The 13,461-nt window shown below is 33.7% G+C and overlaps 1 protein-coding gene across 5 annotated transcripts in view; it reads right to left on the bottom strand.

The window, feature by feature from the left end:
• Positions 1-13,461, bottom strand: part of LOC108563798 (carbonic anhydrase-related protein 10) — a 167,958-nt gene that overhangs the window by 53,711 nt on the left and 100,786 nt on the right. Inside the window, exon 1 of one of the 5 annotated variants that reach the window (XM_017922582.1) lies at positions 11,054-11,074. The exons of the other annotated variants lie outside the window; for them this stretch is intronic. Within the exon in view, the coding sequence (XP_017778071.1) occupies positions 11,054-11,063 (10 nt within the window). The 5' untranslated portion in view covers positions 11,064-11,074. Of the gene's footprint in view, positions 1-11,053; positions 11,075-13,461 lie in introns of those variants that run through there. 5 annotated transcript variants of the gene reach the window in all.

Below are 13,461 nucleotides of genomic sequence, written 5' to 3' on the forward strand. Positions count from 1 at the left end.
TAAATGATTAAAATTCAAAACGAGATTATTTTTCTGTCCAATATGGTTAGTTCCAATTGAGTCCCATAAATTAATTTTACGAAATTGGCTCTGCGAAAGGACGGCGTTAATTGAAATTAAACTTCTGTTACGTGTGCAAAAATTGTTCAGATTCGGTTCGGATCAGCGGGAAGAATGAACCGGAAAAAATTTAATTCCCCATGTCAGATCGATCGAATCGTAGGGAAGCCCATAGATGGCACGCGGTTTGAATGCGTTAAAAGTTGAAAAAGCTTATTACGCTCCCGGCAAAACGAAAATCGCATTCGCTTCCTGATTATATATTTCTCTCTCTGTCTCTCTTCTTTTTTTACTCTCTTGATCTTTCTCTTTTTCTCTATTCCCATTCAAAAGAGAACTAGTTGCAAGGATGAAACCGCAACAGTGCTGCCACACCGTGTAATCAACAAGTCAAACTTCCTCGCTCCGTCTCCTACGCTCTTCAACTTTCATTTCCCCCTGCATAAAACTTGTTAACATTACAATAATACGAGAGCGCGCATTATAGAATTTTCCACCTCCTTCTATCCTTCCGTCAGCTATTCAAAGAGCGCGTGAATTTCGAACGCGCTCCAAAAAATGTTTCCTTCTACTCCTCTAAGATTTTTAATAGCGTTCGCAATAAACAGTTAATAAGATTCGGTGTTTATCGCGACTTAAAAATCGCAAGTTTTTTTTTCCGGTGGAATAAAAAAAATTATATATCTCGCAGTTCGCTCGCATAAATTAGAAACTTTTTTCGTTCGGATTCCGGTTTCTCTCTAACTCTTATTTTTGGGTGGGTGTAATTAAGTTTTTCCTTCCGCTGGAGTGGCCCAACGAGGAGCGGATGATGAGGAGGAAAACGAGCGAGGAGAGGAGTACGGAATGCGAGCTAATCATACCCGGGGTAATCGAGTTAAAGACTTTTACAACTTTTAACTAGGACTCTTTAAGTTAATTTTTAGTTTTTTTTTTGCACTGCGCTCCTTGTTTTTTTAACCTTCCGCTTTCCTCTAGACAGGAAGGAACTACGTGCTTCAATTCACTGATTAACCGATTGAGATTAATTTCTAGACAAAAAAAATCAATCCAATCTCAACTCCAATCGAATGAAATATTTGTTAAGTAAGTTTGTGAAAATTCTAATAACACTTTGAAATTAGTTTGTAATTTAAACGTAATTTTAATGTTTAATAATAATGTATAATATGAATTTACCTTTTCCTCGTTTTACACGGTACTCTATTTACACTATAGTTTATTTACATGTTTTCGAATTTACACCGTTTATAAAATTAATAAATAAATGTTAAAAATAATTCATTTAAACATTTTTAACAAGATCCTCTACCTAGTAAACCGTGTGATAGGTGTATATAATTTATCTATAGAAGCCACAATAATTTATATAATTACGTAAATATAATTTAGGTAAGTGTATAAAGTATATAAACAAGTAACAAGTCGAATTCGTTTTTTCTCTTCTGATTGTGTTAATAAGATTATAGAAAAAAAAATACTTGCAATCTTATCTGTCATGGATTGTATTTCAAAACTAGTTTAAGTTTATATTAAAAAGTTCTGCTAAAATTCCTTGATAGATTCGATAATATAAAAGTTAAATATATAATTAGTTTTAAGCTTCATAGATGGCGCTTTTGGTAATTACGTTAATTAATTATTTATTTTTATGTCGTGTAAATTTATTTACAATCTGTTCATCAATGTGAACATTGAGTAAATTTAAGATCGCGGTTGACATTACGTAGGTAATCTTTCCAGGATAGTTACCATTATGATGTTTTTTTTATATTTTTAAATTGTGGGTTGGCTGTCGTCTGGTAGGTTAACTTCAGTAGTATATTGATGCTCTGCGATACCACTATTTCCTTTGACTGTGAATCTGCTGCTATCCTTAACACTGTAATTTCTGTAATCATCTGTGATGAACAATGGCCCTATTGCTGCAAGAGTCTGGCTTGACCAGGATTTGAACCTGTGACCAATGGCACGTATATAGGGCCCATTAATATAAATATTTATTGGTATGTTAATACAGAGATTCTTAATTAGTGGGCGGGAGAGTATTTAGGGGTTCACGAAAATATGATTAGATTTTTTTATGTTTTGATATCTTTACAAATCAAAATAGTTTCTTAGGTTTACGATTTCTACACTATAGCTTATTAAAGCATTTTTTGTAAAAAATAAAATCAAAATGATAAAAAATCAATTTCTACGATAAAAAAAATGGATAACAAAACATTCTTACTTGGCAGACATCTTTTCTAATCTAAACCAATTAAATTTATCTATGCAAGGAAATCAAGAAACATCTCACATGGAAAGATAATTTAGTAGTGATAAAATGTTTTTGAAAATGTTGAATTTGATAGAGAACATATCTCCAAATAATATGGCAATTAAAGAGCGAATAGACAAATTAGTGAACAGAAATCTCATTAATTTGGCACATCATAATTTTAAAATAAATATTTTATTTTTGGTTTTTTTTTCATTATTATACCTAGTTATATAAAATCACAATTTTAAAAGAGTGGGCCGCGAAAATATTTTAAAATTTTAAGGATAAATGTGAATGCAACTAAATATGAATACTTAAATCTGACGGGAGATAATTGACTGTATGTAATACACCAATAGGTGCATGCATTCACATTTCATCTAATCGATGACGATAAATAATTCGTAGTAAATTTGTCGCTCCCCAAATATACAGTTGTCTATTTATAATTGAATTAACTGAAGCCACTAATAATCCGATTAACTAGACATCAATCTAGATACGGATCGAGGACTTGAAGTTTGCTCATCCGTGTTTTTTCTTTCTATCTTCTACCCTAACTTCCACTTCCTTCCATCGAACGTTTCCTTTTTCCGTTTTCTCTTAAGCAGATGTGTTCGTCAGTCATTGGAAATCTGTCCGGAACATATACCAACACATATACACAATCATCCCGGTTCTCCACACTATCTCCCTTCCAAAAACCCGCCTCACTCAGGGAACGTCTCTCGTTATGCCGGCAGTTGTAAACCATCAATCCTTCACAAAGTATTTTCAATCCAATCGCTGTTGGAACATGTTTTACTACTCGAACCCAAGGACTCTTCACTATCCGGTTAAGAATCCAACAAACCATCTCCCAACTGTTTACATACACATGCACAGACAGACGTCGGTATTGAAAGAACGACAGGAAGAAACATAATACAGCTATAAAAAAAAATCGATGCAGGCACGACCGGAAGCTATTTCTGTTCTAATTTATTTCACTGTAAAATCAATGGATGCAAAGCCTATAAATAGAATTGGTTCAAGATCACTCGTAGCAGTTTCAAATTATTAAAATTGCTGTTTGCACCAGTCATATGAACGCGAGCTAGTTTATTTCCATTCGCTCATTTTTTTTTAACATTTATTTATTATGTGTTCAGTGAATAAAATCAACTTCAATTTGCATATATGCGAAATTGATCGGCGCGAATACATACATAAATTCGTACCCGAACATATAGAAGGGTACAAAACGCCTGTAGGGCTTTAAAAGCAAATTGTCCGTCCACCACACGTGCACCGCTGTATGTGTGTACACGTATGTATAGGCAGGCGCGCACATCTGTGCGAGCCGATTTTAATATTTACTTGAAACTCAATTAAATCAATTGGGATATTACGGAATCCGAGAGGGGTGAAGCGAAATGGGGGGAGTTGTCGGAGAGGTGTGCGTTCTGTAGGATGGGAAGCGGTCGAATATTAATGATCAATTATTTACAGCGCATTACATATGTACTAATGATACGCAACATAATGCAGCAACGACAACAAACCCGATCATCGATATTAATTTTGGCGAGCGCACTTTGCCGTCGTCAAAGGCATTTTCGTCCGCTAATCACCATAAATAAAGCCGAACCACCCGATTACCGCCGCAGATAATACCTATTCCATATTTGCGTCGGTTTTCCTACTTCAAAATGCATGCGATCGAAAAAATAATAATGCAATCCGATGTTTCCATTCCGTGCATTACCATCAACATGATTATCAACTTTCGCATTTGTTACGCTAGAATTATTCTCTTTTCCATTCATACCTGTAATCAAAAAAAATCTAATAAAATTTTCGATTTATTACTTTATTTATTTACTTTAGACATTTTATTAGAAATATAATTGATATACACCATAATCTATTATTTTTTTCTGTAAACTGAAAAATAAATATTATACCCATTTTACATAGCAACAACCTAGAATAAACCGTTAGATGACGTCATCAAAATTGTTGTACTTATTCATTTATTGAAATTTTATTATAAATATAATCTACTATATTTTCTGCAAATCCCATTGTTTTACTGAGATTGTTTTTTTTTTGTTTAAACCGGAAAATAAAAAATTTAAACATTTTGCACATTTTTGATAAACTTATTTTCATTTATAAGTAATAGTTTATGAGATATTATCGAATTTTTTTTTTAGATTTCTGAAATTAATTAAAATGATACATTAATTACAGTGGACATATTATAATTTACTAATTTTAGTATAATTTCAATACTAATTTTGATATTTTTTTTTGCTAAAGTTTTGTTTGAAATAAAATTGATGTATTGTAAACTATTAATTATGCTAGAATGAATGTAATAATTTTGGAAAATAACTAGGAAAAAAGGCATATTTAAAAAAAATAATAATAAAAAATTAGTTTTGTTGACAAAGAAATATATTTTTCTTGGCGCAATTTTTTTCCGTCAGTTTTGTTCCAAACCAAATTGGGAAAGTTAATAAACAGAAGAAGCGATGGAAAAAAATGTGTCTGCTACCCTTTGCCTCTATATGAACGTGTGCGCGCAAAAGCGTATTTCGTATTTGTCTCTTTTTTGTTATTAAAATGATTATGAAAGCAAAATTGTTGGAACTGGCGCAGTTTCCACAATAATAGAAGTTTTGTATTGGGTCCGGGGGCCGGCGGCTTGGAACGAGCAGATGTTGCCCGAGCCGACCGATGCCGCCGCCACCCCCGACACGAACCATTCCAGATCCACGGCCGCCTCAGCATTTGCAGAAAGTCGTCTCTCTTTACGAGGGGCAAATTCGATGGTGGAGTATGGGGGGCGTTTAGTTGAGCAAAAACTTAGGGGGTAATCCAATATAAATATACGCCGACCGAAATAAGAACACGTGAATTTCCCATTTCGCCTCCGCAACATCCGCGTCTGCACATGAGTGACGGATCTTGCCGCAAGCAAATCAAAAACAGTGCATTCAATTTATTTTCTATTAAACGGATTTGTCCATCGAACATGAGACGTTTCGAGTGAAGGGTGAGACAAGAGAATAAAAGATGAACATATATGGGGCAAATATTTTATTTATTGGGAGGGTGATGTATAAAAAAAAAGTTGATAATTTGCAAAAAGTTAACTGCGTAGAAAATAAGGGAAGAAAAACTGAATCCACCATTTCATTAATTGCGGATTTGTTTTATGTAATTGAGTGTAAGTGAGATAAATGCGGGAGAAGTCGAAAAGAGTGGATGAACAAAACAACAAAAAAAAGCGATGCTAAATAAAAAAATAATAAAACCTGTGGGATCGGCCGGCAGAGGGCGAGCTAATAAGTTAAATATGAATGGGACCTGAAGTGGTTATAAATACCTGGTTGTGAGAGGGTGCACGGCGGGGGTAGAGGATGGAGCAAAACGGAATCATCTACGGGGAGGAAAAGGAAAGAGAGAAAGAGGTGGGGAATCGAGTTTAAACGCTGGGGAGTAAATAAAATACCACAAAGCCCCAATTCAGCAATTTGCCTGAAATGATAAATCACCGTAACCGCATGTTGTTTTGAGCTGCGTGTGCTGTTGCTTACTTCGACCGTTTTGTATTTTTATTTATTCCTTTTCCAACACCACCTCTTCCTCCCGCGCCATAACCATCCCACACACACTCGCACCCGATTATATATGCAACCCCAAACGCAGAAAACCCTCTGAATACAACAAGTTTGGTATATGTATGAGTGAGTGAGGGAGAGAGGCAAGATGTATTGGGAATGTGTGGGTGTGCGTTCGGCTCGTGGAAAACGGTTCGGGGCGGAATGATGTATTTCAGTACAGTGCGAGTTATTAACTGCTTCATTAAGCAACTTTGTCTCACCTTAAAGGCCGATCCATAACGTTTGACGTGCCGCGAATGAATTATCATTCGGATTTCGGGGAGAGAAGTTAAAATTAACTTCGGGCGTGTTAACCAACTTCTACGTCAGGACTCTACACCTCCCCTCATCAAACAACGCCTTAAAGGAAAACAAAAATAGAAGAAAAAAACTCAAAACGGATCTATCAATCTTGGAAACTGTTGAAGAAAACAAGTAAATACAACTTCAAAATTGATTGCATATGTATACATATCGCGGGTTTCCAAGCGCGTGTTATTCATATTATACGTAGACTAAAATTATTTACATTTTAATGTAAATATAATACATAATAAATATTAAAAAAAATCAGAAACATATATTGCATTGGTAAAATCAAAACATAAATTGACTAACAAAATACTTTAACAAAATTATAAATAAACCAGTTGCCGGCGAACAGAGTTAATGTAACAATAATGAATAATATATTGATAAATGATTAAATAACGTTGCATAAGTATTGCATATTAGGACCACTACACATTTTTCAATAAAAAAATGTTTAAAATTTTGAATTTAGTATTTAGCGTTCATGGACGACAATTTATTAAAAAATAAACTAATGAAACCGTTGTATATAAAAATAGATCGTTTTTATGTAATTTGAAAAAAAAAATATAAATCGAATACATAGAGCCCGAGTTAAATATTTTTTTAATCCTTTTTTATCAATTGCAAAATAGGTCAAAAACGAACAACAACAAAAAAAAAACTTCTATATCAAAAGCGATTTGAAATGTTCCATTATTTCGTTTCAGTTTCCGTTATGTTGGTATGTTGTTTCCATAGTCGCTTTGCGGTATATTGGATAGTGATTGCCGTATTGAATGGGCTGGCAAAAAGCCGGTCTAATCATGGCTGCCAACCAGAAAGAGAGAGAGAGAGAAAAAAATGAGCGACGAACAATAGTTCCAGTGAAATGGAAATGGTGGGGATATAAAAATAAAAATGAAAATAAAATCAGAATTCCTGCTCTTCTCTTCTTCTTTCTCTCTTGAATTCCTTTTTGTTATCCGAGACGAGATTTGCGGCCCATTTTACACCGGGCCCCATTGTATTGAAGGGGGATTTAGTTTTATTTTATTATAAACGTCAGATACAGATATCGTTTGTTTTGTTACCCCCTCCCCTTCTTTCGCGGATGTTCTACTCCTCCCCTCCATCGAAGCAACCCGAACGTTGATATTTCTATATCTGTATATATATTAACTTTCCTTTCTGTTTCAATAGTGAAGCTTCATAAAGGTGAAGGGTCGCATTTTCAACTGTTTTTTGTATTATTATATTGTCGCATATTTCTGTAAGATAAGTGGCGCCCCTCTAAAACTAACGTCATAGCTTTTACGACTCCATCTGAAAAAGACTAGAGGCGCCTTGGTTTGAAGTAATATTCGATCATTGCGCCACCACATACTATATTACATAAACGTAGTCTGCTTTGTAAAGAATAAGGCGGCTATATCCGACGCTCGTCCGTAAATTGAATCTAACAAACAATGGTATGTTACCACATACTTAGTACAAGAGTGTGATTTCAGTAATATACCACTATAAATCGGTGGCTGTACTTATTATGAAACACCATTACGAAATAATAAAAATGCTCCTTTCATACCAAAAACCATGTGATTCGTAGGTATTTCCCAATGAAAATTTTAGTTGGTAATTCGTCCATTGTCCGCACCGCAGTTCATTTTTTGTTTAGGTTTTTTTTTTATCGTTTCATCGTTTATTTATCGCTCGCAGTGACAAATTCGAAAATTATTTCGCAGTTTTTGGCGGATGACCCGAAACCTCCATCCACAATTTTTTTTTTTCGTTTTCGCCAATTCGTATTTAACGATTCTCCATTATTCATAAATAAATCGGCGCTGCCAACGCATTATTAGGTTCATATTTTTGTGCGTCAAAATAACCACCCCGCAATCCCCTTCCCAAATCACCACCATTACCATCGGATCTAATTATTGCAATGACAATGTCTATTTAATTAACACCGTGATATTCATTGTAAAATATAGTCCAATTTTTCGACTATTGAATTTGAATCGATACAAAATTGCGTAAAAGGATTTTTAAAATATTGTTTTTTTTACACGAATTTGGTATTAACAAACATTTATTTTAATTAAATAAAATATATAACATTAATAATAAGGTTTATTAAAACAATCATACAAAAAAGTGAACAAAATACAGATTCCATCTAGTGCAATGATTGATAAGAACATTCCTTCATATTTTGAACTCTGAACCAAGATGCAGATTTCGCAAAGGAGCAGTGACCTGAAGCGGAGCTTCTTATCAAAACCGTGTCTTACTCATCAAACTCCCTCACCCTAATTACTTAGTTAATTTTATACATAGAATAAGAATAAGTGTTTCTAATTAGTCTTAATATAACAACTATACAGTGAATATAATATAGCCAACACTTGAACCTAGTTTAACAGATAATTAACAAATAATAATAATGTACTTAATGAATTGTTAAATAATGTTTCCATAGCGTAACGAATTGTGTAAAAATGATTAAATTTCCATAAATTATGAGAATGTTTAAAAATATTAAACAGAAAAACAGTTAATTTTAATCGAATAGTTGAATTATTCAGTAAAAAAATAGATTTTCAGCAGAATTTAACTAATATATTTTAACTAAATTTGATTACAAACTTCAGATTTTCGATTGGATTTTCAATAAAATTTAGAGAAACTAGATAATTAGATTTAATCAAAATGAACATTAACATAAATATTTAAAAAAAAATAGTTATAATCTTTAGATTTTTACTTGGATGTTGAATAAAAATTAGAGAAACTAGGTAATTTTCATTAGATTTATTGCAACAATTAAATAATTATGTAAATACAGATAACAACAGAGAAAAGAACTGAAACAATTTAACTGAATCGAAAATTGTTGTTTCGAATTTAGCGTGGTTAGATAATTTTCATTAGACTTTATCAGTTAATTTTTTCGTTTTTCTCTCAATTCTCAACGGAAATCACACTTGCGTGTATGTGTTTTCGGTTGTGTGTGGAGGGGGGATTGGACTGCGGTCTCTCCACATCTCACCATCCCTTTTTCCCTGTCTCTCTCCCTATTTCCCCTCGTAAACCACACTATATGCCGGTGGGATAGAGAAGAGGAGAGCTGCTAGTTGGGTCTTCGTGTGCAGATGGGGGGCAGACAGAACTCGCAAGCGAGTAGAGACTGCATTGCAGTGTGTTGTGCTGTCCATGTGCATGGGGCGCACAACCCGACAACCCCGCAGGTTCAACTAACCCCACACCTCCTACGGCGCCCCGAGTAGATAGATGAGCTGTCGCGTCCGAGTTTCGGCCACTGAGGGAGTTATTCATAAAACAGAGGCCGCTAACGTCACGAAGATGCATCTCCCAAGTATTTTTTTTTATTTCAACGTGCCTCTCAACTTACGAGCACTCGCACGCCCATAAAAGTTACGAAATTCCAATGATCTTTATTTAAGGGTTTCGCTAATAAGTAATTTCTGTTATTAACCCGAATTGCGAACGGAACGATCGTAAATTGCCGGAGGATGGGCGGATGGGTTTTGTCTGCCTTCGTTCATTTCGTGTCCGTCTGTGCGTTGGGGGAGGGAGGTGTTGTGTCCCATTTTGCGGACGGACGAAGAGAAGAAGCAATATCGGCCCGTTTTCCAATTGTCCGGGGATTTGGCGGGCCTCTGTCCCCGTCAGATTGCTTCGGGGTGTTTAGCCCTGGCTATCCGAATAAAATCGCTTGACCGCGAGAACCTAATACCATCACCGCGACAAAGACGTAGTCGTCGTCCACTTTTTCCTCTTCATCTTCGTATGTTCTTACGATCCCCCTTTATTCCAACCAACAATAAGAAAAAAATAACCATCTTCTATACCCTCTACGATTCGAACTTGATTCCAGCCAATAATCTTAACCAAAATAAATTAACTTTTTTTGCCACAAAGATCATAAAATGTTTTATACATTTACACATGAATGTCTATTTTATTTATTTCTTTTTTAAGATTCTCAAAATCTTAAAGTGAATTATTATGTTGATAGTACTATCTTTTCACTAATTGTGAGTAAAATAGAGAATTTGTAAAAAATAGACTAAATGTACAAGAAAGTCCAAAAGAAAATTGTTCTTTGTTTTGAACGAAGGACGAAGTAGAATAATAAGAATTCGGTCTGGTAGATTAAAGATGGCGGTTTATTTTACTTATAATAAATCACACTACTATTTAACTATATCAAACAAACTACCATCGTTCCTTTTTCTGCCGCTGCACGGTGTTGCCACTATTTACATTCGCGCTTAAAAATGATTATTTTTTTTTAATTCATATCAATTGTATAATTATCATAAAATTATGTTATTTTCACAAATAGTTGATAAAATTTTTCAAAAATACGCTAAAGTTACCAGAAACCACTAGAAAACTTCATGAAAACAACTCAACAATATTCGCACATTTAATGTCTCCTTCATTTATAACAGAGCGTAAAACAAAATTCCGCTGTTGCCTCGCAGACACTTCAAACTGCAATTATTTCGTCCTCCCTTTGTCAATTTGAACGATTACTTTCCCCACTTTAACCCAACCACATGGTTTGCTTTTTCTGCATATTTATATATTTTTCTAACATTTGTGTTCGTACGTATGCAGAAATCCCATACGTTCGTTGCACGAACCTCAATTGCTGTAATTACGGCCAACACCCATGACACAACCCTAGTTGATAGAGTCGTCAAGTGTTCATTGTCACCGAATAAATATGAAATAACCGCTTTCGTTTTACCTTCCATCATTATTTCTGCAACAAATCTGAAAGTACAAGTTGAATTTATGTTAGCATTTATGTGAATATAAATAGACATAAAAATAAGAATTGTTTAAATCAAAATATGAAATGAAGCATAAAGTTAAAAAATGAAGAAGAAAACAAAACTGAAAATAAAATAATCTGAGGGTGATGGAGATTAGGTCTTTCTCTCTCTTCCTTCGTCTCTGATTACGGGGTTGCCCATAAAGACGGACATAAAATTAAGCGGAGAGAGAGAGGGTTGGAGATAAAAGCGCAAGAGCTCACTTAGCTTTAGTAGAGCTAGCGAAAATTCCGTTTAATTTATGCCCTCAAACGAAGGAATGGCATATCATACGAATTCAGTCCACTATTTTACTCTTTTATATTCTTACTGCAAAAAAGAAATTAAACTGATTCTATTTCTTTTTTTTGTATAAACGAGAAGATACAACTTTTTTTAGTAATAAGATTTTCTAAGTTTATTTTATGTTTAATGAAAATTATTTTTTTTGTAAAATTAATCTTTGTAAATATTGCGTTTTACTTTATTCGATTTAAAATTTAGTTAATAACATTTGTATATTTGGGTGATAAAATTCATCAAATTTAGATATTAGACTACAATTGGGACTGTTTTTGTTTGATGGAAATCATTGGTATATTGTTGATCTAACGGACACAATATCTCTTTATAATGATTATATTTTATTAAAGTTCAATATTTAATGATGTAATTTTCGATGTTCAGTTTTTGTTTGCTAAAAATTATTAGTATATTGGGAATGTAAGATACAACACCTTCAATTTTTTTATGTTAAAAATTTCCATATTCAATTTTTATTTGAAGAAAATCTAATGGACAAAACAAATGTTTTTAAACCTTGTATCTGTAGCGGACAACACACTTCTTCTATTTATTGATAATACCAATTATCTAAGTTTAGTTTCTGCTTTATAAAAATATTGCTATATTGTACATTTTACGGAAACAACAATTGAGTGTTTTAAAAATTGTAAATGTTGTATATGCAACTCCACTTTTATTTTAAGTTTTTTTAATTTTTTTTTGTTTTTTTTTTAAATATATAATATAATAAAAATTATTTGTATATTATAAATATCATGAACATATCAATTGAATATTGTATGTAGATGGCTTGAATATAACACCTCCACTTTTGTTGATATTATGTTTGTATTGCCATTTTGTTTCTTATTGTTGCTTTGCTGATATGTTGTGATGATCAAATTAAAACTTATAAATATAGTAAATCAGCAGAATACAACACCTCCTAGCTTTTGAAACTTTTGAATGTATGTGTAAACGTTATAAAATTCAATGTTGACGTGCTTCGAAGAACAGTGTGTCGAATCCGGTTTGGGAATACCCGGGACGAGGCGTCAGCATGCGGACAACGCACGCTTGATTGAATTATGCACTCTATTTGAGGTTTTGTTAATTGTCTATTTAATTGGAAGCCCTTCGATTGTCCTCCTACTGCGGGGTTACTACTCTACTAAAACGAACACACACACACATGGAGAGCTTCAACTGTCTAAAAAAATATTGTAATTCTGTCCAGAATCCCCTTGTGGATGCGGAGCGTGGCTTTCCGAATTTGTTTCTATTCACGCATCGGTCGGGAAAATTAAATAAATTCTTAATCGAATCGATCGAGAGGATCAACATTTCTTTTTCCACCCTCTTCGAGCTGTTCACCATTATTTATCGATGGATGTTAGTAGTCTAAAGTTTTGCATCTTTCATAAAACTATTTTTTTATATTTCGTTTGACGTAACACCTTCCGTTTTCAATATTTATTTTTCAAAATGATCAATTTTGCATTTAATTTACAGAATTTGAACTAGATCCGAAGTTTCACCGTGGATAAATTCACAATAATTATAAAATTTAAGTAATTCAATGCAATGTTTTATAAATCATTTACTCAATATAATATAAATAACAATCAATGCATATGAATTTTAGTATATAATAGATTAGTACAATTGCGGTGTTTTTAATCTAATTAATATAAAAACAAAATAATGCTTCATTTGATAGTTGATGGACAGAAAATGTGACGCTCCTAATTGGCCACTTATGAGCCTTGACATAACACCTCCCATCATTTAGTAATAAAAAAAATTGTAACGAGTTTATGAAACAGGCAATTTCAACGGCGATTCTCCAAAATTCATGTTCCGTGTAATCGCATAATTGCGCTCGACCTGCACACGTGACTCCGTTATTGTTGCTGTCGCCGATCTTTTTTATTGGTTGTTGTTCAGGACCGCGTACTTTCCACTCTGCGCTTTAAATAATGTTGCCCCAGGGTGGAGACATTGCGTAGCGAGAGATTCCCCCGTATTATTTTCCATCCAACGTATCCCATTTTTT

This window comes from Nicrophorus vespilloides, unplaced genomic scaffold, assembly GCF_001412225.1.
Source record: "Nicrophorus vespilloides isolate i.1.1-1 unplaced genomic scaffold, Nicve_v1.0, whole genome shotgun sequence".
Lineage (NCBI taxonomy): Eukaryota > Metazoa > Arthropoda > Insecta > Coleoptera > Silphidae > Nicrophorus > Nicrophorus vespilloides.